The sequence below is a fragment of the Aquarana catesbeiana genome, linkage group LG03 (genome assembly GCF_042186555.1).
Source record: "Aquarana catesbeiana isolate 2022-GZ linkage group LG03, ASM4218655v1, whole genome shotgun sequence".
In the NCBI taxonomy this organism is placed as follows: Eukaryota; Metazoa; Chordata; class Amphibia; order Anura; family Ranidae; genus Aquarana; species Aquarana catesbeiana.
The window spans coordinates 113,085,457-113,110,594 of NC_133326.1; the positions used below are offsets into that span (position 1 = coordinate 113,085,457).

The following is a 25,138-nucleotide window of genomic DNA, read 5'->3' on the forward strand; positions in this document are numbered from 1 at the left end:
AAAAGTAATGCATGCATTACTTTTTCTGCATTCCAGAGTGATTTGCAGCAATGGGCTGTCAAAATGTACTACACTGGAAAAATGTGGGAAATGCATAGGAGTGTGTGCCGCATTACCGTGTGATCCCGTAGTGAAATAGCTCCAAGTTTTTTTCAAAACTGCCTTACTTTTTAACGGCCTTGCTAGGTTAGCTCCTAAAAATAGTGCCCAGGGATCTTTGATTTCTCCCAGGTAGATCTCCACCACTCTAAGGTTGCCTACCCCCGATCTATTGAGTTCTAATTTCTTTTTTTTTTCCCCTCATCAAATGCTTATTGTAAAATCTAGTATTGGATCCCAGGGTGGTGATTTTTTTTTTGTGTGTTCTATTTTTCTTTTATGTAAACTAAAGCTTAGACATAAAATGCCCCATCCCCCAAAAATATATATTTTTAATGCAGTTTGTGTGTGTGTGTCTATATATATATATATATATATATATATATATATATATATATATATATATATATATATATACATATATATATATATATATATATACATATACATATATACATACATACATTCAAAGAGACATTGTGAATTTGTGCCTTCAGGGCAAAGTGAAAGTTCTCTTGATAGCAAGGTATGCTTACCCATCCACACACCATTGGAACCTCCCCATTACAGGAGCGTCAAAGCTTACTTAGGTGAATTACATTACTGCCCTTCTTCCTATATGAAATCATGTTGTGGCAATTAACTGTTTAGGATTGAGCCATGTCACATGAGGAAGGAGTATATCTAGGTGGCTCTCAGGAGTCGGGATAGACTTTGACCAAGATATATTGCTTTGACTGCAGTAGATAAAGGTTAGGTCAGAACCTGGATGTGCTGTCTGACAGAGATTTCTGAAATATAAATTTCTCTGAACAGATTTTTTAAACTTTTGGCAGATGACAATTCACACTCATGTATTTCAACTAGAGCTGCACGATTCTGGGAAAAATTAGAATAACGATTTTTTTTACTTAGAATAAAGATCACGACTGTCGTGGCGTAACATCATCTTTCACATTATACAATAAAATTGGGCTAACTTTACTGTTTACTATTCCTTTGATCTAAAGAATAAAACGTTACAATGTTTATACTTAGCTCAGCAGCTGAGGAATGTTGTGAAACTTGGTAGACTGCCTGTTTTTGTTTTTTTGTTTGTGTTTTTTTGACAGCTGTCGGCTTGAGCAGAGAATCTGGAAAATGCTTTAAGATCGCGTGGGGGAAAGAATTACGATCTCGATTCTTAACGATTTAATCATGCAGCTCTAATTTCAACTGTGAATATAGCGGTTTGACTACACATCTGCCTAAAGCATCTCACTTTTTTCCTTCTAGATGGTTTCATGGCAAGATAACCAGAGAACAGGCTGAACGGCTCCTCTATCCACCAGAAACTGGGCTATTTCTTGTGCGTGAGAGCACAAACTATCCAGGGGACTACACACTATGTGTGAGCTGTGAAGGGAAAGTGGAGCATTATCGCATTATCTATAAGGCTGGAAAGCTTACAATTGATGAAGAAGCATACTTTGATAACCTAATGCAACTGGTGGAGGTAGGAAGCTCTAAACATATGTTTTAATGCGCACAGTTTAATTTAGCTTTTTTCATATTGGCTGTTTTATTTAGGTGTTTTGCACAGAGTGCCCAAAATAAAAGACTGTTGCCCATCCCTATGTCACTGGAACCTGAAGCCCATCTTCAGCTTCCCGTCTTATAGTTATATACTTATATTTATACCACCACTCTCACTATAAACATGAATTTGTGTCCTTATGACCCCTTACTTGTTGCAGCTACTTTTGAATTGAAACATGTTGCCATAATATCTCCTCAGAGTAGTGAAAGCCATTGACTCCTGCTGCTGTCAGTCAAATCCAGTCATGAGGGGGCGGGGGGAAGGGGCTGAACCGCACTTTGTGTGGCTGAATGCCAGGTTGTTTTGCAGTTTCAGCACTTCCTTTAGAGTTTCATAGTTCAACCTTTTTGGAACTTGGTGCCTACAAGTTCTACCCGCAGCATTGTTTTCCCCTAGAGATGGAATCTTTTAGATTAAAGGAAATATTGCAGTTAGACAGTCTGGCTTGGGACATGTGCTCTTATATTTAAGGCTGAATGTCAGGCAAAGAATATCTAGGTAACAGTTAAATATATTTAAAATATTGCTAGTAGGCAACGCAAGGAGCTGGTCTGGTCAGTTGCAGTGCACATATAATGACCAGGAACATGCTGACAGGAGGCGAGAGTATAGGGTTGAACTCATCAGTCTGCTGCTGTTTCTTCACTGTCTAATCAGAAGGTAGGAAGGTGACTTAGTAATATTTTTCAATCTCAGCAGAGAAAGGTTGGGTCCCTAGCTTATTTCTGCTATCTGGCAAGGCTGTGTAAGTTTCTGGACTGAGTCCTTGAGAGGTGGATCATCATGTATTTTAAAAACTTCAATACAGGCACTTTTACCCCCCAGGTAAATTTTCAGCTTTCAGCGCTCTCACACTTCGAATGACAGTTGTGTGTCATAATACAATTTGTATCTTTTTTCATACAATTAGAGCTTTCTTCTGGTGGTATTTAATCACCACTGAGTTTATTATATTTTGCTAATTAAGAAAAGACCAAAAATTTGGGGGAAAAAATGCGGTTTTCTTTTGTTTCTGTTACAAAGTTTCGCAAATAAATAATCTTTCTTCATAAAATTAGGTCAAAATGTATTCTGCTTCATTTTTTGGTGAAAATAACCCAAATCAGTGTATATTATTTACCATATTTATCGGCGTATAACACGCGCCGGCGTATAACACGCACCCCAAGTTTACGAGATAATTTTAAGGAAAAAAAAATTTTAGAAGGGAAGTTTAAGGAAAAAAAACTTACATTAAAATGCCCATCAATGCAGCCTTATCGTGTCCATCTGCAGCCTTGTTAGTGTCATTGCAGCCTTTTCAGTGTCAGTGCAGCCTTGCCCCAGTGTCCATTGCAGCCTTGTCAGTGCAGCTTTGCCCCAGTGCAGTCTTGTCAGTGCAACTTTGCCCCAGTGCAGCCTTGTCAGTGCAGCCTTGCCCCAGTGGTCAGTGCAGCCTTGCCCCCAGTGTCCATGCTTGGACAGATCGCCGCCGACATACACATAGCATGTAGTTTTAAATATGGCGCCGCGGAGTTCGGAGGGACTCGGCGGAGCTGAACAAACGCCGCCGAGATACATATAGTCGAGTGTACTAGGCTCTTTCCGGCGCCGCTCACAGTTACGCCCAGTCCCTCCCTATGATGGACATAACACAGGTCCAATGGCGGGACTAGGCGTGACTGTGAGCGTCGCCGGAAAGAGCCAAGAACACTCAACTATGTGTATCTCGGCTCCGCCCAGTCACTGTGATTTCGGCGGCGCTCGTTCAGCTCTGACGAGTCCCTCCGAACTCCGCGGCGCTATATTTAAAACTACACGCTATGTGAATGTCGGCGGCGATGGCCGCCGATAGATCACAATTAGCGGGGATCGGCGTATAACACGCACCCACGATTTTAAGGGGGAAAAAAGTGCGTGTTATACGCCGATAAATACGGTATTTATTTTTTTTACATACGGTCATCAGTACAGTTCAGCGTTGTCATATAACTGGTGTGGCAGTGATCAGGAACACTGTGGACAGAATGTAAAAAAAAAAAATTTTTTTTTTTTTGGCGTGCTGGTTTGTGTTTATAAAAAAAAAAAAAAAAGTGACCAGTGCAATACAGTGTTCTGTTTTTGTTCTTTTTTCCACATTGTGATTGTAACCGTGAATAAGCCACCATTTTTACTGAATGATACTGATTAATTCAGAGTGTTTTGTTATTAGCTGTGATTGGCCCTGTATCTGTACTATGTGACCAATTGCAGTTGGCAACACAATTGTACACAATAGATGGCATGAAAGCAAGCCATCCATTGTTTAAAATTGTCATGTGATGTGCTGTGGTCACAGCGATCATGGTACCCGCAGCGGGCTGGTACGCTGGTCAGTAAATCGGCCCCAGGTGCAATATGGGAGGACGTTAATGACATAAATCCGGATCGACGAACTGGTTAACCACTTTACAGCTGCCCACCGCACATATACTGTGGCAGGGCAACTGCTCTGCGCTGGATCACGTACTAGGTACTCTGGGGTAGGGTGCGCGCTCCCGCTGCCCCAACTGTGCAACGATTGGCTGCAGCACAAACCAATCAAGCGGGTGCGCGCACCGGACAATCGGCTCTGGTAATTACCGAAACAAACACAGGGCTCTCTTCTGACAGCAGCAATGTGCTGTTTTTTTCTCCATGCAGAGCAGGAAGTAAAAAACAGCACATTGCTTAGTAAGAACAGCACACAGTAACACAGTGGGCAAACATTTGACCCCTTGATTGCCCTAGATGTTAACCTCTTCCTTGCTAGTGTCATTAGTACAGTGACCGTGCATACTTTTTTTATCACTGATAATGATGATTAGTGTCACTGGTTCCCAAGAAAGTGTCAGGTAGTGTCTGACTGTCTGTTGCAATATCACAGTCTTGCTATAAGTCGCTGATTGTCACCATTACTAGTAAAAAATAAATATCCCATAATTTGTAGATGCTATAACTTTTGCGCAAACTAACCAATATACGCTCACTGGGATTTTTTTTACCAAAAATAAGTAGCAGAATACATATTGGCCTACGAAAATGTATTTCTGTTACAATTTATTGGATGTGTTTTATAGCAGAGGGTAAAAAATGTTGGATTTTTTTTTTTTGTTTGTTTATACCGCAAAAATTAAAAGCCACAGAGGTGACCAAATACCACCAAAAGAAAGCTATGTTTGTAGGGAAAAGGACATATTTTATTTGGGTACAGTGTCGCACGACTGTGCAATTGTCAAAGTAACTGAAGCAGTGCCATATTGCAAAAAATGGCCTGGTCACGAAGGGGGTAAATCTTCCGGAGCTGAAGTGGTTAAAGGTATAGTCCACCTTTTGCAAGAGTATAATAAAGCCACCCATGTTAATACCTCCTGTATTGAATTGTATTGTACTTGTACTGTCTGCCCTAATGTTGTAAAGCGCTGCGTAAACTGTTGGCGCTATATAAATCCTGTATAATAATAATAATAATAAAATAATAAACAATAAAGAACATTTATTTAAAGGTTTGCATTGAAAGCTGCATAGTATTGAACCCATGTGTCACTGGTGCAATGCATAGACTCCTGCAATCTCTTCCCTCATGTGAAGGTTCAGTATCTCTGTACCTCTGTTATGAGCCTGAAGGAAGTAAACAATGACACTTTTAGCCCATTGAGATCTGTAAATTCCTTCACTGTGGCGGCAGATGACAGAGACAGTCAGCAGCACCAAATTCAAATAGAAAACTGAATGCTGAAAAAACACCCCATGGTTCAGGTAAGTAGGGGGTCATTTTAGGGTAGGCGGTTGGGGAATGTGACCATATTTTTACATCCTAAATATTTAAATAACCTGAAACAAGGTGTTAGACCATGCTTGTGCAGGTCAGGAATGCGCGCACAGTCGTGCATGTTCCTGACCCAAAGGCAAAATCTGCTGCTCTTTAGCATACATGCAGTGTATTTTCCCGTGGCTGCCCTTCCCACAATGTGCGCTTGCCAATGCACCAAACCTATGCAAAATTAGCCTTAAACGTTGATGGGGACCCCTGATGTAAGTGGGCACTCTGACAGTAATACATGATGTAAGGTGGCACTGTAATGGGAACACCTGATGTAAAGGGGAACTCTGATGGGGACACTTGATGTAAGGTGGCACTGTGATGGATGTAAGATGGCACTGTGATAGGGACACCTGATGTAAGGTGGCACTGTGATGGATGTAAGATGGCACTGTGATGGGGACACCTGATGTAAGGCGGCACTGTGATGGATGTAAGATGGCACTGTGATGGGGACCCCTGATGTAAGGCGGCACTGTGATGGGGACCCCTGATGTAAGGCGGCACTGTGATGGGGACACCTGATGTAATGCGGCACTGTGATGGGGACACCTGATGTAAGGCGGCACTGTGATGGGGACACCTGATGTAAAGGAGCACACCTGGTGTGATGGGGACACCTAATGTAAGGGGGCCTTCTGATGGGAATACCTGATGTAATGAATTACTCTGGTAGGGACACCTGATGTAACGGGGGAACACTATTGGGGACATTTACATTTACCAGAGTATTAGCAGAGCGTGTGGAGGAAACGGTAAGAAAAGCACCAGAGTGCGGCTTTCGCCAAAAAAGTAGAGAAGACACACAATCTTTCATGCCACAGATTTGCGATTCGGACCTCGGACGGAATTTTTTTTTTAGTGACCGGACCTCTTAGAATTTTAATTCACTACCCCTGATATAGAGGGATATGCTTTGTTCATATTTAATGTCTGAGTTTTACAACCACTTTAACATGCCAAGTGTTATAGGGACATTATACCATCATTAGCTCTATTGTCTGACAGATGAGCCTATGCAATTTGTATTTTCTTAAACACTCTGTATTGTTTTGTATTTTCTATAATGAACTGCTTCTGCAGAAGTGCATTGCATACTATAATTTGCAAGCTGTTTTGCAAACCCAAGCGTCACTGTACATAACCATATGGTGCGAACATCTTCCTGAGCATGAGTAATCCCCTCACCCAGCTTCCTGTGCCAGGAACTGAGATAGGCTGAAGTGACAGCAAGCAGCCACATTCTGTATATTCTGTGCACTGCTACTGTAACAAAATGAGAATTCTCTCACTTTATTTAGGGAGAAATGTCAGACATCCTTTATTATATTTTTTAAAAGCTGCTCATATTACAGGTGGGATTTGGTACCCACCATACTGTATATTTTACAGTGACACCTGTATTTGTCTGCTTTTGTGAAATAGATTTGTAACTTTCATACAAAGCATCAACATTAAATCATTCTTCACATAGGTGATAGTTATTACAATTTTTCTCTGTTTAGATGTTACTATTAAAAAGCTAGGAACTTTGACCCAGAAAATGTTGACCTTTGCCACTGGGCTCTCCAATACTTATGAGAAGTCAGTGGATGACTTGGGGTCATTAAGCCCAAACTATGAAAACACTCATTAAAGGTTATATAACGGAGTGTGCATATTCACAAAACAACTAAAGCATTTGTTTTGTGTAGCAAGAAATTTGCCTGGTTGACCCTTTTTTCAGCTGTCCCTCCCACCTTCTCTGTGTCGCCACTGCAGCCTGAGATTGTGTAGACCAGCTGGTGTTCTCTATGGAGCATGCTCAATTTCAGTTCCCTTCTAAACTATTCAGTCCCTTCCTTTTTCTTATCTGTGCACCACACAGGAGTATAGGGTCACTCATGTGGGCGTATACAGAGTGGTAAATTACACTTCTCCTCCATGTCCTCCTATTGCAAAACACTATGGGGGCAGGATATAGTATGCTGATTGATTCCATTTACTAAGAAACTCACAAACGCTTAGTTTTAATATAAATCCATATTAAATATATCAAATGTAATTCCCAATACCTGTAAAGTAAAAAAAAAAAATAATAATAAGGGCCTTTTGGATGCAGATGCCATCTAAACACATCATATTTGACTCCGCCTACACCATATTCACAAAAAGTTACACATTTGATGTTCAATAAAGGTTTATTGGGAGCTGTAAAACCGTTGTTTGATATTGCTCTTCTGAAACACTTTTTTTAGTCATGTGACTGGCACAGCACCAATCAGGGCTGGCCAGACACAGGCTCATACTATAAAGAGCATACATCAGCAGATTTATAGAAGCCCCTCCCAAAGATCTTTCCCTAAAGATGCTAAAGAACAGGGAAAGGTCATGTGACCATACAACAGCGCTGCAGGAATAAGGTACTTATATGATTTAAAATAAAAACAAAACACAGTGGCATGATATGTATGATTTATGTGGATGAATTATTGCAATTAACACTTCTCTGTGTTAATTGCTGTGTGCACTTCTTTTTCCCAGTGCACACAGCCGAAAATCGGCTGATTCAGCAGAAACCGGATAACTTCCGGTCCGTGTGTACGCCTGTCTGTTCAACAGGGGCTGGTCTAATGACCGTCTTCAGCCCAAACAGGCATGATGGAAAACCAGCATTCGATCAGCACTTGCAGCCATTCCCTGCGTGTGCTGATCATTGTATTATGGCAGTGGGGAGAGCCACCCTGTCACAATACAGTATCTCAGCGAGAGAGATAGATCCCCGCATCAGCATCGTATTTGATGCAGGGATCTATCATGATTTTTTTTTTTTTTCAACCCCCTAGCTGAAAAAAAAAAAGGTATGTGTGTACCCAGCTTTATGCAAGCAGACCCCACTTATTACTAAATCTTTGCTTTTAAAGTAGAAATATAGGCAAAACATTTTTTTTTTACTTCATTTTGGATACAGTAAGGAAGGGTTATAACCCCTATCAGTTTATTTTTTTCATCTGTGTCACATTGAGGAGCTTTCCCTTCACTTCCTGTCACATAGCCAAAACAGGAAGTGAAAGGAAATCCCTGCAAATTAGGGAAATCCCTTGGGGACTGGTGACCGCATTGGAAGATTTACCCTCTATTACTTTTCTGGGGACGACCCAAAATTTGGGATTCTATTTTACTTTCAATGATAATGGTAAACGGGAGAAATGGAGAGGATGAATCTCCCTAACGGGAACACAGACATCAATAAAAACTGTTCTAATCCCTCTCCACTCTTTCCAAAAATAAAAAAAAAGTTTTGCCTTTTAGTTGTACTTCAAGCATGCTGACCCCTTAAATTTGAATAGTTGTTATAATAGGGTCCTGTTAAAGAAAACTTATCATGAGATAAATTTCAGGTCAATGTTTGCTCGGCTGTCATACTGACCCTCTGACTTAAATATGATCTGGAACAAGTGAAACAGAACAAGCTGTCAGGAGTTATGATTCCACCTGCTGCATAAAGCTTCCGGCGACCCCCTTTCACATTAGTACGATTTCTTCTGCATCTGTCTGTTGTCATGCTGCAATACATGAAATGGGAATCACATTATTCTCGATGGTGTGTGTTCACATCAATGCAACATAGTGCAAGTGCTTCTTTAGTGGGTTTTTGGTCCCATAGACTTCATAGGGAGTGTGTGAAAAGGGTAGAAAAAAATGCATGTACCTTTTCCCCAGTTGTCTTCCAGGACAGCCCTTGAGAGATGGAGTCCCTCCCATCGACCCAGGAAACACATTGCCAAAACAGTTCAAAAGGCGGTCCCTCAGGTCCCTGGTCATTTGTGTTTCCTCCGTCGAAGGAACATGTTGCCAGGAACCAGAGAAGGACTCTATCTCTCTGGGGCTGCCTGAGGGGAGCGGAGCCGCACAGGGGGACCGGGTCCTATCCAGCGGCTCCAATCTAGTCCTACCTTCTTAAATTGGGGCTCGGGTACCGTCCAGCTGACAGGAGCAGACCCGTTACCCCCCTCCTTCCAGTGCCGAGGTGTGCCAGGGACAGGTCGGCGAAGGTTCCCCCCAGGAGCAGTGCAGATGGTTCCTTCCATCACAAGCTCCTTGCTACAATAGCGGTGGCGGTCGGAGACGCCGAGCGTCATTTCCGGCGGAACCGCGTCATCCTGTGTGCCGAGACTTCCGGTTCCGGGTCTCTACAGGCACAAGGAGGAGGGGAAGGCCCACGCTGAGGCCTGCAAGTCCCGACCAGCGTCCAGCTATACCGGACTAGCGGCGGGACCCGGAGCGTGAGGGGGACCATGGAGGCTACTTCCCAGGACACTCCGGTGGAGGCAGGCACCAGCCAAACCCAGGTAGGCTGCTGGGCAAGCCCTTACTGTGGTTTTTTCTGGGGTTTTTGTTGTAAGGCTGGGATTTGTAGTACCCCATGGTGGTGGTTACCTCACAGTCCCGGGTGGATACAGTGGTGGTTGCAGCACAGGTGTTTTGAGAGTTAAGAGGTTTCCTGATGCTAAAAAAGTCTATTCTTTATTTTAGGGGAAGGAAGCTCCAAGGGAAGACAAGTCAGGCCGCAAAAAATGCCCTAACTGTGGAAATAAGTTGTCCTCAGGCTCTAACAAAGCCTTATGCAAGCAGTGTATTGCAGGCTTACTCAAAACAGAGGCAGACTCTCCTTTGGCAAAATTCCTTGGCTCCTTTAAAGATGAGATGGCATCAACCTTTAAATCTCTCTGCGAGTTAATCGCAGATGTAGGCACGTCTGCTTCCACCAGTAAAGCAGCTGCGATTCCCTCCTCACCATGCCTTACAACACCCAGTTCAGGGGAGCCCCGTACAGTCAGGGAGCATAGCCCCGTGTTAGTTAGCCCTGAATCCTCTGACGCAGATTCAGATGAGCATCAGGCTGTGGCTAACAAAGTCGCAAAATACAAGCTGTCTCTGGAGGATGTAGACGAGCTGTTGAGCGCCATTTATGATACGCTGGAAATTGATGAAGAAGAAACTCAATTAACCAGACATGATAAAATGTATGAGGCTCTGGGGAAAAAGAAAGCTAAGGTATTCCCTATACATAATGTGCTTTCTGACCTTGTCCGCAAGGAATGGGCCGAGCCAGATAGAAAAGTCTTCTTCCCAAATTCCCTAAAAAGGAGATTCCCCTTTGATGAGAGCCCAGAGGCGGTCTGGAATAAAAATCCTAAACTAGACGCCCCTCTGTCCAAAGTCTCAAAGCAGTCTGACCTTGCTTTTGAGGATATGGGTCATTTAAAGGACCCAATTGACAGGAAAACAGACATAGTCTTAAAGAGGGCCTGGGATGCTTCTATGGCAGGTTTAAAACCAGCTCTGGCCACTTCTTGTGTAGCCAGGAATCTAGAGTTCTGGTTAGCCCAACTAGAAGAGCATCTTAAGGCAGGCACGCCTAGGGGGGAGATCTTAAAAACCTTCCCTATGCTTTTTAAGGCGACAAGTTTCATCTCTGACGCCTCCACTGATGCCATTAAATTTACGGCTAAAACAGCAGCGCTTTCGGTCGCAGCTAGGAGGTCAGTCTGGATGAAAACTGGGGGGGAGACACGGCGTCTAAAACACGCTTGTGCAGTGTCCCCTTTACAGGAGACTTAGTCTTCGGGCCTGAACTAGATACCGCCTTGGAAAGAACGGCGGATAAAAAGAAAACCTTTCCCATTAAAAAGAAAAATTTTCAAAGAAAATTTTTTCGTCCCTCAAAGGAACCCTCTAAGTCAGAGAAGGAGTTCAAGCCCAAAAAGCATTGGACAGGACAAAAAGGGAAAGGAAAAGGGGGCATACTTTTTAACCGCCCCAATCCAAACCCCAGTGACATCAGGGTCACGGTGGGAGGAAGATTAATGAACTTTCTCCCACAGTGGGAAAAGACAACCTCAAACGAGTTTGTCTTGAACATTATAAAAAGAGGGTATGCGCTGGAGTTTCACAGCGACCCACCCTCAAAGTTTCTTGTGACAAAGCTTCCAAGACACTCAGAAAAGGCCAAGGCCTTGCCTCTGTTAATAGGGGAAATGGTGGATCAAGAGGTATTGACACCAGTCCCTATTCAGGAACAGGGGGACGGTTTTTACTCGCACATTTTTGTGGTAAAAAAGCCGTCCGGGAGATTCAGACTAATCATGAACCTCCGACCTCTGAACCGCTCCATCCGATACAAAAAATTCCGGATGGAGTCTATCTACTCAATAAGAAATCTACTCCAAAAAGAGGTGTTCATGGCTACCCTGGATTTAAGGGACGCCTATCTGCATATCCCAATAAGGAAGGAATGCCAGAAATTTCTTCGGATGGCGATTCAGATGGACACCAAGGTTTATTATTTCCAGTGCAGAGCACTCCCTTTCGGACTGTCGTCCTCCCCGAGAATCTTTACCAAGGTTCTCGGGGAGGCATTAGTTCCGTTAAGACTACAGTCAGTCACGATTATTCCTTATCTAGACGACTTACTCCTCACGGCCCATTCGGAGAAACAACTTCGTCGGGACCTAGAGTTGACACAACTCAACCTGAGGCAGTTGGGGTGGATAGTCAGTCTGGAAAAGTCCAAGACTACCCCAACACAGGAAATTTTGTATTTGGGGTACAAGATCCTGTCAGTAGAGCAGAGGATAGTCCTGCCAGAAGAGAAGATATTGAATTTACGCCACAGAATGTCTTTTCTTCAAAGCAGCGCCAAGTGTACAGTGAGGGAGGTGATGTCGGTCTTATGACTGATGACAGCAGCCATTCCAGCTGTACAATGGGCCAGGTTCCACCAAAGAGACCTTCAGAGTTTTCTGTTGGAAAAATTAAAAGACAGGGATCTGGAAGAAGAGGTTTCAATCCCCACCAGAGTAAAACGCTCCCTCTGGTGGTGGAAAGACTCAGAGAATTTGAACAAAGGGGTTCTCTGGATCTCTCCCATCACATCCATACTAACTACGGATGCGAGCAGCTGGGGGTGGGGAGCCCACCTCAACTCAGATTGGGCACAAGGCAGGTGGACGGCAGAGGAGAAGCTCCTCTCGTCCAATTGGAAAGAGCTAACAGCGGTCCTCAGGGCTCTGTTATTCTTTCAGAATGCAATACAAGGTCATCATCTACAGGTCCGTTCAGACAATATGACGGCTGTAGCGTATATAAACAAGCAAGGGGGCACCAGAAGTCGTCGACTAATGCTGGTGGCCAATCGCATGTTTCTATGGGCAGAATCCAATCTGACTTCCATCTCTGCAGTTCACCTGAAAGGGGAGCTCAACAACACGGCAGATTTCTTGAGTCGACAGCGAGTGTCGAATCAAGAATGGTCTCTACACCCAGAGGTGTTCAAATATATAGCAGCTTACTGGGGAAATCCAGTAATGGACCTGTTTGCAAGCAAGGAGAATGCAAAAGTTCCAAATTTTTGCTCGCTACACCCAGGAGATCAGCCCTGGGCAGTAGACGCCTTACAGACCCCATGGACCTTCAGTTTAGCGTATGCGTTTCCTCCGCTTCACCTTATCCCGAGGGTTTTGGCGAAGTTTCTAGTAGAAGAAACGTGTCTAATCTTAGTGGCACCGTTTTGGCCCAAGAGACTATGGTTCACAACGTTGCTACGGTTGACAGACCAACCTCCTCTGAGGCTTCCCTGCAGACCAGACCTGCTGTCGCAGGGACCTCTCTTTCATCCACAAGTATCCATGCTGAACCTCTCAGCGTGGTTACTGAGGAGGAAATTTTGAGGAGCAAGGGCCTGTCTGACAGAGTGATTCAGACCCTGCTACAAAGTAGAAAACCTGTCACTCAGGCCATTTACAGGAAAGTCTGGAGAAAATTTAACAGCTGGTTGAACAGCCGAGGGGAGGTAAATACGGATACAGCAAATATCCTGCAGTTTCTCCAGGAGGGGATAGACAAAGGGCTAACTCCTAGTACTATTAAGGTCCAGATAGCGGCCTTAAGTGTGTACTTAGAGAAAAGATTGCAGGAAGACCCCTTTATTGCTAGGTTCTGTAAAGCAATCTCCAGACGCAAACCGGTTAGACTTAACATCGCCCCATCCTGGGATCTATCAGTTGTTCTAAGGGCATTTTTGGGGTCACCTTTTGAACCTATCTCAGAGGCCTCTCTAAGACTGGTCACTTTCAAGACCGTACTACTTGTGGCAATCACTTCAGCACGCAGAGTTAGTGAGATCCAAGCTCTCTCTGTCAGAGAGCCATTCCTCCAAATTCTGGAAGACAGAGTCATCCTAAAGATAGACCCTGGGTACTTACCAAAGGTGGCATCTAATTTCCATAGGTCACAAGATATTGTCCTCCCTTCTTTCTGTCAAAAGGCTTCAAACGAGAAAGAAAGGCGTTTTCATTTACTAGATGTGAGGAGGTGTATCCTAGAGTATCTTAGGGTAACCAATCCATTTAGAATCTCAGATTCACTTTTTGTTCTTTTTTCTGGACAACGTAAGGGGCAAAAAGCTTCTAAAGTCACCATAGCTAGATGGATTAGGCTAGCTATAGCAGAGGGCTATAAGACAGAAAACAAAGATCCTCCTGGGGGTATTAAAGCCCACTCCACAAGGGCATTATCAGCATCCTGGGCAGAAAGAGCTGGTGCCACCCCGGAGCAAATATGTAAAGCAGCCACGTGGTCAAGCTTTTCCACCTTTACAAGGCATTATCGACTAGACTTAATGTCCAGTCAGGATCAGGCTTTTGGGAGAAAAGTTCTCCAAGCCGTGGTCCCCCCCTAATCTGGTGAGTACTTGGGGATCCTCTCAAGGGCTGTCCTGGAAGACAACTGGGGAAAACTGGAGTTAGACTTACCGGTAACTCCTTTTCCAGTGGTCTTCCAGGACAGCACGATCCCACCCTTTTTTGATTATGTGAATGTACTAACATTATTACCTGTTATGGTTATGTTTTTTGCAGTTCCATCCTTCGGTTCTTGGTGAATGACTGACCAGGGACCTGAGGGACCGCCTTTTGAACTGTTTTGGCAATGTGTTTCCTGGGTCGATGGGAGGGACTCCATCTCTCAAGGGCTGTCCTGGAAGACCACTGGAAAAGGAGTTACCGGTAAGTCTAACTCCAGTTTTTTTTGGCAAGGTTTAATGTTAAACAACCAGTCTTCTCCTACAAAATAAAACACATGAAGCATGAAAACTCATCAAAAACACACTACAAAAATGCACTGAAAAGCATGTGATTATGCAGCAACACTAGCATGGGCCTAGGCTTAGCGTTTTCAGTACAGCAATATCAGCCTCCACATTGCTGTCTTGCTAAGTTTACGAATTGTATGTGGATTTGTCAGCCTCTAGTGGTTAAATAGGAGAATAGCAAGGATAGCATTTACATTCTTCCTTTTCACTTCCAGCACTACACTAATGATGCAGATGGCCTCTGCACCAATCTAATGAAGCCCAAACTAATGGAGGGGACTGTGGCTGCTCAGGATGAATTTTTCCGAAGTAAGTATCACAGAAAACTCTTCTGTATTGGGTAGTAATATAACACAGGGTAGCAAAAAGTATCCCAAATCTCATATGCACATATTCTATTGGCACGTTTTAGCCTAAGTGTGTATCAAAGGCTCTAACCCTTTTTAGATTGTGAGACACCTGAAACAAATGGCATAGATGCAAATAAATATCACACAGAAAATTAAACTGGTGATTGTAAATGTTTTAATGTAATGGTATTCATAAGGCAAAATGTATTGTGCAGCAGGTGGACAGGTTGGTAGTGAGGACCTAAGTCTAGTTGTGCGTTAGAGTACATTGATTTACTATTTCCAATTAGTGGTGTGTATGTAATATTTATTACTGTGGTGGAATGTAGATTTGCTGTCTGCTTTTCAGTCTGTCTCTCACATGTTCTTCCTCCCATGCTCTTTTACTCTTTGTTTTTTAGGTGGTTGGGCTTTGAAAAAGAGTGACCTGCAAATTTTGCAGACCATAGGAAAAGGAGAATTTGGAGGTACATATTGGTGAAATATTGACTTGAAATGAGTTTTTGTTGAAAACCTGGAAGTGTATTGTCCTCTGGCTATATTGTACATGAGCTATCATATTGCATATTTATACAGTACTGTGCAAAGGTTTTAGGCAGGTGTGAAGAAATGATGTAAAGTAAGAATGCTTTCCAAGTATATATTTTCATTGTTTTTATCAATTTACAAAATATAAAGTGAGTGAACAGTGGGAACATCTAAATCAAATCAATCAATTCCCCTGCCTGTACCCATCCAGTGATTTTAATATTTATGCTTCAATAAAGACTTTACTTTCTGTGTGGGTGTGCTGCCTGTCCGAAGATTTTCTGTTCCATGTTTTCTGCTGCAGTGGCAGAGCGTGCACCCCACCTCACAGAAGCAACATTGGAGTGTTACCAATTGCATCACCTGTGGGCAGCGATCTCTTTTTCTCTCAATCAAATCAACATTTGGTGTGACTACCCTTTGACTACAAACCAGCATCAATTCTTCTAGGAACACTTGCACACAGTTTTTGAAGGAACTCGGCAGGTAGGTTGTTCCAAACATCTTGGAGAACTAAAAAATGCTAAAATTACTTATGCACTTCCACCTCTTTTATACCTTGGGTTTAAATGTTTAGGGTCGTAGTTCTGTTGCAGAATAAATTTGGGGCCAATCTCCCTGATGGTATGGCAGGATGGATACATATCTGCCTGTATTTCTCAGCATTGAGGACACCATTGATCAGGCAGTGTTATGGACTGTAGATGCAGTGGTCGTCCAAGGAAACAGCAGATGAAAGACATGTCATGCTTTTTTCCCTTTGACATCAAAAGATGTCCAGCAGTGCCATTAGCACAGAACTGGCAGAAACCATTGGGACCCGGGTACACCCATCTACTGTCTAGAGAGGTCTGGCCAGAGGTGGTCTTCATGGAAGAATTGCAGCCAAAAAGCCATACCTCCGACATGGAAACAAGGCCAAGCGACTCAACTGTGCACAAAAACATAGGAACGAGGTGCAAAAAAATGTCAGCAGGTGCTCTGGCTTGATAAGTGAAAATGTGAAATATTTGGCTGTAGCAGGAGGCAATTTGTTTGCCAAAGGGCTGACGAGCAGTATAATAAAGAATATCTGCAGGCAACAGTGAAGCATGGTGGAGGTTCCTTGCAAGTTTGGTGCTGCATTTCTGCAAATGGAGTTGGAGGTTTGGTCAGGATCAATGGTGTCCTCAATGCTGAGAAATAAAGGCAGATACTTATCCATCATGTCATAACATCAGGAAAGCGTGTCATTGGCCCCAAATTTATTCTGCAACAGGACAACGACCCTAAACATACAGCCAATGTTATTAAGAACTATCTTCAGTATAAAGAACAACCAGGAGTCCTGACAGTGATGGTTTTGCCCCTACAGAGCCCTGATCTCAACATCGGGTCTGTCTGGGCTTACATGAAGAGAGAAGGATGTGAGGCAGCTTACATCCACAAAAGATCTGTGGCTAATTCTCCAAGATGTTTGAAACAACCTACCTGCCGAGTGCCTTTAAAAACTCTGCAAGTGTACCTAGGATTGGTGCCGTTTTGAAGGCAAAGGGTGCTCACACCAAATATTTGATTTGGATTTCTCTTCTGTTTACTTTCCATTTTGTTAAATAAAAGACAACTATTAATACTTCTATTCCTGAAAGTATACTTAATTTACAACATTTTTTCACACCTGCCTAAAACTTTTGCACAGTACTGTAGTAGCATTAGAGAATATGACTTTCCATCTTTCTTTCCTTTTTTTATTGAGCAGTCTTAAGTTTTTGCTATTTTTTTTTTTTTTTTTTTTTTTTATCGTAGACTAAACCTAAATGGTAAGTTTGTGTGCTTCCAAATAGGGTGTTTCAGTTTATTTTGGACAGAGGGTATGATGATTTAAAATGACTGTCATAATTTAAAGGGGTTGTATAGGTTTGCGTTTTTTCTCTTAAAAATAACAAACCTGTTATGCTTACCTGCTCTGTGCAAGGGTTTTGCACAGAGCAGCCCTGAGCCTCCTCTTCTGGGGTGCCCCGCCAGCACTCCTGACTCCTCCCCTCCATCGGGTGCCCCTACAGAGAGCCGCTTTCCCTGGGGGCACCCGTGCGGACGCGCTCCCATGGACACAGACAGTGGGACTCGGCCTTGCCCTCTCAACTCCCGTGTCACTGGATTTGATTGAAAGCAGCAGGAGCCAATGGCTCCTGCTGCTATCAATCTGTCCTATGATGAGAGAGCCAGCGGCTGAAGCTGCTGGGCTCATGCTCCTCGCTGAAAAGGATCGGGCGCAGGTAAGTAAAAGGGGGCTCTGGGGGGGGAGCTGCAGCAAAAAAGGTTTTTCACCTTAATGCCTTGAGACTTTATCTTGAGACTTTACAACCCCTTTAAGTAGGTCATCGGCCACCAGAAATCACTTTATGCAACTATGTTCCCCAGTGTAGTTTCTGGCATAAGTAAGCCAACTGCTCTTTTCCATATGGAAATTCTATGCATTTATTCTTATACTGTAACATCACCAAATATGCTTCCACTTTTTAATGACCAGTTGTCAGACCAAGCCCAGATTAAAAGGTGTGTTCTCCAGACTTCCTGTTGTCAGGTCCTGTTTCAGTAGAAAAAATTTGCAAACCAATAAAAATGTTACCAAACGTGGATTACTGAATGCGTAAATCTGTAATGTGTGTTTTTATATGGATTCCTTTCTGGACTGGTGCTTTGTAATTGGGAGCCCTGGTTACTGATAATGCTACACATATTTTTATCAAGTTTTCTTTTCTTCAAGATGTCAAGTTGGGTGAATACAAGGGAACAAAGGTAGCTGTAAAATGTATCAAGAACGATGCAACTGCACAAGCTTTTGTTGCTGAGGCCTTAGTCATGACGTGAGTATATTAACATCAGTTACTGGTAAACACATTAATAGCAGAAACTAATGATTTACTAACCACAAAAACCGATGGCCACTACCCCATACACGTACTACTAGACCTTTCTTTTGCCTTTTGATAGTGGTTGGCCACTCACTCCTCCTCAAAAACATCACTCCCTTGGCCTCCAAGACTTTGCTCTTTTCTTTTTCTCCTCCTACCTGTTATATTGTTTCTTCAGTGTTGCCTACCAACTCTGTTTCTGCCTTTCCACTTCCTCTTTCTGTAGGGGTCCCCCAAACTTCTTTCCTCAGACTAAAAAAAGTAAAAAACGATATTTTCCCTTGGGACATTTTGAATGAGGCGTAACAAACCAAATCATAAATGAATAATATATAGATTTATTGAAAAGTACAGTATTCATAAATTAACATAAAAAACAGATATATTGTCAAGCAGATTTGTGATGATAAACATGATCTATCCATATCAAAATGTAATATTACACGAATAAAAACACGTCAATCCATGATTCGTTCAACAAATGCATCTTTAGGTTCCAACGAGTTTCGTGAATCAACGTTCACTTCATCAGGGATTAATGCATACATGAGTTATCTGTAACATGAAATAATTTATATAAAATACCGCAAAGTTAACACAGGGGTACTCATGTTTTGTAAAAGATTACCAATATTGGGAACCATAATTGCAAATCTGCAAAAAGTATTAAAAGCACATGATCATATTCCAATGGTGACCACCAGGGAAGTCAGCACGGAAGCTGTGGGCATAGGATCGATGAGGACCCAGGAGAACAAACAGCGCAAGATGTAGTTGCTGGTAACTACATCTTCCACTGTTTGTTCTCCTGGGTCCTCACCGTTCCTATGCCCACAACGAATCATGAATTAACTTGTTTTTATTCTTGTAATATTAAATTTTGATATGGATGGATCATGTTTATCTTCACAAATCTGCTTGACAATGTGATATCTATTGTCTAATTTATGAATATTGTACTTTTCAAAAAAATCTATATATTTATGATTTGGTTTGTTATGCCTCATTCAAAGTCCCAAGGGCAAATCTGTTTTTACTATGTATAAATGGGGGTGGAGGCGTTTCATAGGGTGTATCTGACCACATTCTATTGCTGTTGCTTCTTTCCTTAGACCCCTTCACTTGTATCTAAACCTCCTCCCTTAGTAACTTGATAAACTCACATGGCTTCCAACACCATCTCTGTGCTGATGACACCCAAATCTGTCTCTCTACTCCTTACCTCACCCCTTTAGTTTCCTCTCGTTTCAAGCATGGATGTGTCGCCTCTTCCTCAAACTCAGTCTTTCTAAAACTGAGCTCATAATCTCACCATACCTGTGCCCCATCTCCTGTCAAGATGCAGCTGTCAGTTCCTCCCCTTATGCCAGGGTACATGGTGTAATTCTGGACTCTGACCTGTCCTTTCAGCCCCAAAGCAATCCCTGTCCAAATCTTGTAGACTTCACCTCCGTAACATCTCCAAAATACACCCCTTTTTAAACAATGAAACGACTAAGCAACTCATTCATTCCCTTGTTATCTCTTGCCTTGACTATTGCAACTCCCTCTTCATATGCTTACCTCTATACAGGCTATCTCCCCCTTCAGTCTAACATGAAAGCTTCTGCCAGTTTCATCCACCTTACCAACCACTACTCATCTCTGCCAAACCTTGCACTGGCTTTTGATTGTCCACAAAAAAAAAAAAAAAAAAAACAAACAACATCATCATACACAGCCATTTGCCTCAAGCTACATCACCAATCTCGTCACAATATATCACCCTAACCGTTCTCTCTGCTCCTTCCTAGACCCCCTGCTTTCTAGCTCCCTTGTCTCCTCCCATGCTTGCCTCCAGGACTTCTCCGGAGCCTCTTCCCTCCTCTGGAACTCTCTACCACAGTCTATCCTAGTATCTTATACTCTGTCCGCTTCTCCAGGATCCCTGAAAACTCATCTCTTCAGGGAACTCTATTCCACCTTCACCTAACTACTAAATCTTTGAATTCTCTCATCAGCTCATCCCTTACAGTTATCTTTTATTTCACTTGCCCCATCTTATTAGATTGTAAGCTCTCAGGAGCAGGCCCTCTTGTATTGAATTGTATTGTAACTGTACTGTCTCCCTTTATTTAAAGCGCTGCACAAACTGTTGGTGCTATATAAATCCTGTATTATAATAGCAGAAATGTCCACAATGGGTCCTGTTTTCTACTAATATATATACACACTGAGTAGATATGCCTTCATTGTGTATGTATGCATGTATGTGTGTGTGTATATATATATATATATATATAATTTGCAGTTTGAAAGTGATTTACTGGGATTATGGCTGAAGATATCAGCCATAACACCGGTATTCTTATTTTTCAGCTGGCGGCTGGCTTTCTCATGAGCCACTGTAACAGTGTAAAAATAAAAAAGTAAGAAAAAAAAATTGTAAAACACCCCGATTCTGCTGTGCTCTCAAGCAGAATAGAAGGCATATGTAAACTGTAATTGCACCTATGGCGATTTTTAGGTAGTTTGCCGCCATTCCACGAGCGTGCACAATTTTAAAGCATGAAATGTTAGCTGTCCATTTACTCATCATAACATCTTTCATATAATACAAAGAAATTAGGTATATATTGTGTGTTTTTTTTTTTTTTTTTTTTTAATTAAAATGTATTTTTTCAAAAAAAAAAAAAAATGCTTTCGAAAAACTGCTGCGCAAATACTGTGACATAAAAAAAAATTGTAACAATCACCATTTTATTCTCTAGGGTCTCTGCTAAAAAAAAATTAATTTTTTTGCATATATATATATCTATATATATATAGATATATAGATATATATCTATATATATATAGATATATATATTTTTTTTAGCAAATAAATAGATTTAAACGTGTAAACAAAGAGTGCCAGAAAAAGCTTGGTCGTCAAGTGGTTAAAATAAAGCTTTACCTTTCAAATTTCAGACCCTGGCATATGCATATGTCAGCTCTCCAATGCACAGAGGTTAGCAGTCTCTTGCCACCTTTTTCATAGATTTTTTTTTTTTTTTTAACCCATATACAGTACTTCCAAATAGACTAGAAATTTGACATCCTTTATTTGCTTAGAGCCCAGCTATACTTAACTTTAGATTTTTGTTATAGACTATTTTGGGGTCTCTCTCAGAGCACCTGTGTACAGGGACAGAACTTTATGAGCTAGTTTACACTACAAAGTTTGTTATTGTGCGCATTATACATGTGCTCTGGAGTGCAGTGTAAATGTGCACTGTGATGCTTTGTTGAAATGCATTGCAGTGCTTGAATTTTTTAAATGTCTGTGTAATTCTTTGTAATGTAACACGTAATGCATTTTGTAATGTGTTTTTGTGCACTGCAAAAAAAAAATGCAAAAAGTACACTTTTCTCCAGCGCATACCAATGCAATCAATGCTTTGGCATGAACTGGGCACATAAACACCAATAGTATTTGCTGTGACTTTAAATTGAGCCTGCATTGATAATTTACCTGCAGGTACCTTATGTGGTTACTCACTACTTACCTACTTAAAAAAATGTATACAATTTATATTTCTAGGCAATTGCGACACAAAAATCTAGTTCAACTGCTGGGAGTGATTGTTGAAGACAAGAGCAGTCTGTATATTGTCACAGAATTCATGGCAAAGGTAATTGTTTTTGTGTTGTTCTTGTTTTTAACAAAGCTTTGAGCTCCTTAAAGTCATGATGTTTTTAAAAAAAGTTTTTCTCTAATTGGGTGAACGTGATATATTACTGTGAAAATGTAATACGCGTGTGTGTAAGATAGTAGAGTGCGTTGTAACAATTCTCTGCTGCTCTTTATTGTGGTTTCCTGTGCTTTTCCCAGGTTCCCATTTTTAGAACCTTGGTTGATTACAGTCCAGCAGCCATATGACATGTGTTTTTGCTTCCCAGGGCAGCTTAGTGGACTATTTACGGTCTCGGGGAAGGTCGGTGTTAGGAGGGGAATGTTTACTGCAGTTCTCTTTGTAAGTATCCCATAACTCGCTCTGCTGTTGACCAGTTAAATCAATATAATGTAATACAGAAGAAATGATTGTCAAATTAGCTAGTTGTATACCTAAATAAAGTTTATTTAAACTCTTATCAACGTTCTTCTCTTATTTGCTCCCTTTTTGTAGTATTTTATTATAACTGTTGGATAAGTGCAACAATACTGGCTGATGCTTCCATAAATCCTTTGAGCTTATAACTTTGTGTTCTCTGCCTCAACTGCATTATTGGTTACATTGTTCTAAGTTCATAGAGGGGTTTTATAGTCCTAGCACACTTTCTGTCCTAGGGTAATCATGCAGCTCCTCCATAGAATACAGTAAGTGAGTGTTGTCAGTGAGTGAGTTGTTAGGCTTCATGTACACGGGACGTTTTTACAACCTCTCCTGAACAATTTAACTTGACAGATAGCAACCCACGGTTAAAACGTTCATTTTGCTGTGTTTACATGCCGCGTTTAGCCGTATTTGTGTTTTAGAATAGTTTTAAAAAAAACAGCCAAAAATGAAAAACGCCTGTAAACGAAACGTGGCTAAACGCGAGTTAACGCGTTTAGAAGTGTTTGACGCTTGAAATACCTCTAAACTCAGCTTCTGAACCCATTTTTTTGCATTCCAAAAAAAGCCTCTAAACTCAACTGCCTAGAAACGACCCTGTGTACGGGTACTGATAAGATAACAGAGGAGAGTTCAGGAGCAGTTAAAAAATGCCTAACTGCACCTAAACGTCCGTTTAGCAGCAGCTGTGTACATGAGGCATTAGAATCATCAGTAAAGAAAAAATGAGGAGGGGGCAGGGGCAAAACAAAGTCTGGAAAAAGAAAAGTAATGCAGCCACAACATCTGAGAACAGGTAAACTGCAGTATAGTACATTTTTGATCTATGGTTGTTTTATCATGGTTGCATTATAGTTTTTGTGTTTTATTTAAGATTTGCAAAGCGAGATCAAACAGACACTTGATATAACATTTAATTAAGTAATGACCGATACAAATAAAAAATGTACAAGAATACTTAATTATAGATGCCTTTTTGCCAAGTAGTCCCGCCCACTTCTATTGTGGCCTGGCACAGATGATGAAAAACAGGCACGTGCATTTAGGCAGCCCTGAGGCGTGACTGACTAATACAAGTTTTGGCTGTGGTATATATGGGACTAGTAAGTAGCATTTGGAAAATTACAATCTCTGAATAACAGAGAGCCCATCCTGGTCAGTTTGTAATGACATATATTCCCTTAGACCCCTTTCACACTGGGGCGGTTTGCAGGTATTGCGCTAAAAATACCGCCTGCAAACCGCCCCTAAACAGCCTCCGCTGTTTGTTCAGTGTGAAAGCCCGAGGGCTTTCACACTGAAGCGGTGCGCAGGCAGGACGGTGAAAAAAGTCCTGCAAACCGCTTTTTTGGAGCGGTGAAGGAGCAGTGAATTCACCGCTCCTGCCCATTGAAATCAATGGGACAGCGCGGCTATACCGCGGCTATAGCCGCGCTGTACGAGGGATTTTAACCCTTTTTCGGCCGCCAGCGGGGGTTAAAACCGCACCGCTAGCGGCCAAATACAGCTGCAAGAACGACGGTACAGCAGCGCGAAAAATAGCGCTGTTGTACTGCCGACGCCCCCACCGCCCCAGTGTGAAAGGGGCCTTAGCATTAAGTCAGTTTAGGTAAAGCCATACTTATGTCCTTATATGGCCCCTTGACCAGATTTAGAATTTGTTCTTAGATATTGTGAGCCAGTATGAAAAAGGAAATATGAATGTCCCCCATCAGGTTTAGATACATTTTAAGTCCTTTATGGCTAGATAATTTATGATATGTCATGTTTACGCTGGTCTTTCTTAGAGATGTGTCCGAAGGAATGGAATATCTAGAAGCCAATAACTTTGTGCATAGAGATTTAGCGGCACGCAATGTGTTGGTGTCGGAAGATAATCTGGCCAAGGTCAGCGATTTTGGACTTACTAAAGAAGCCTCTGCAGTACAAGACACCAGCAAACTGCCAGTGAAGTGGACATCTCCAGAGGCATTGCGGGAGAAGGCAAGTTACCTCTGCTTTTCATACACTTTCCAACACTGTGACTGTTTGCAAGTTACTAGTGCCAAGGTTACCTAAATTGATAATATACATTGAATTTACAACAACTGAAAAGCACTTACAGTGTACCCATATTAAGATGTGGTCTTTTATAGAACAATACAGTTAGAAACACATTTGAAGTAGATCTGTCTCTAAATTTCACTGGCCTTTAGGCACATGTCGGCATAAAAGGAACATAGTTTGTTTGAGTAGAAAAGTACCTATTGCTTGTTATTAACTAAATAAAACTGCACTCCAGCTACCTAAAGCCTAAACTAGAATATATGGTTTATGGCCAACAGGAGCATTGGAGTGTTTCATATGTTTTAAGACTGCTGAGAGTTTGTTTTCACCTGGCATGACCCTGTCTAGTAGACTTGCACACTGTGTAACACTACTAAACATAAGGTAGAGACTGCATATGTTACAGGCTATTAAGGTTGCCCGCATGTAGATTCAGAATTAGACTACACATAAAAAAATTAAATAAAGCAAGCCTGGTCAAATTGTAATATCTGACGGGCCTAAACCGTGCATGTTCTGATTCTTATGCATATTTTGTGATTTTATATACTTCCCACCGTCCTTTTCCCATAGCAGACATATACACACTATTTCCTTGCTGCTCTAGTGCCAT

At 41.9% G+C, this 25,138-nt stretch overlaps 1 protein-coding gene across 2 annotated transcripts in view; it reads left to right on the plus strand.

Annotated features, from left to right (window-relative positions):
• CSK (C-terminal Src kinase) overlaps nt 1–25,138 on the plus strand; it is a 229,378-nt gene that overhangs the window by 180,082 nt on the left and 24,158 nt on the right. For both annotated transcript variants that reach the window (XM_073619012.1, XM_073619013.1), the window contains 7 exons: nt 1,375–1,594; nt 14,847–14,940; nt 15,383–15,448; nt 18,256–18,355; nt 21,966–22,056; nt 22,325–22,398; nt 24,267–24,462. In XM_073619012.1, coding sequence (XP_073475113.1) covers nt 1,375–1,594; nt 14,847–14,940; nt 15,383–15,448; nt 18,256–18,355; nt 21,966–22,056; nt 22,325–22,398; nt 24,267–24,462 — 841 coding nt within the window. The remainder of the gene's footprint in view (nt 1–1,374; nt 1,595–14,846; nt 14,941–15,382; nt 15,449–18,255; nt 18,356–21,965; nt 22,057–22,324; nt 22,399–24,266; nt 24,463–25,138) is intronic.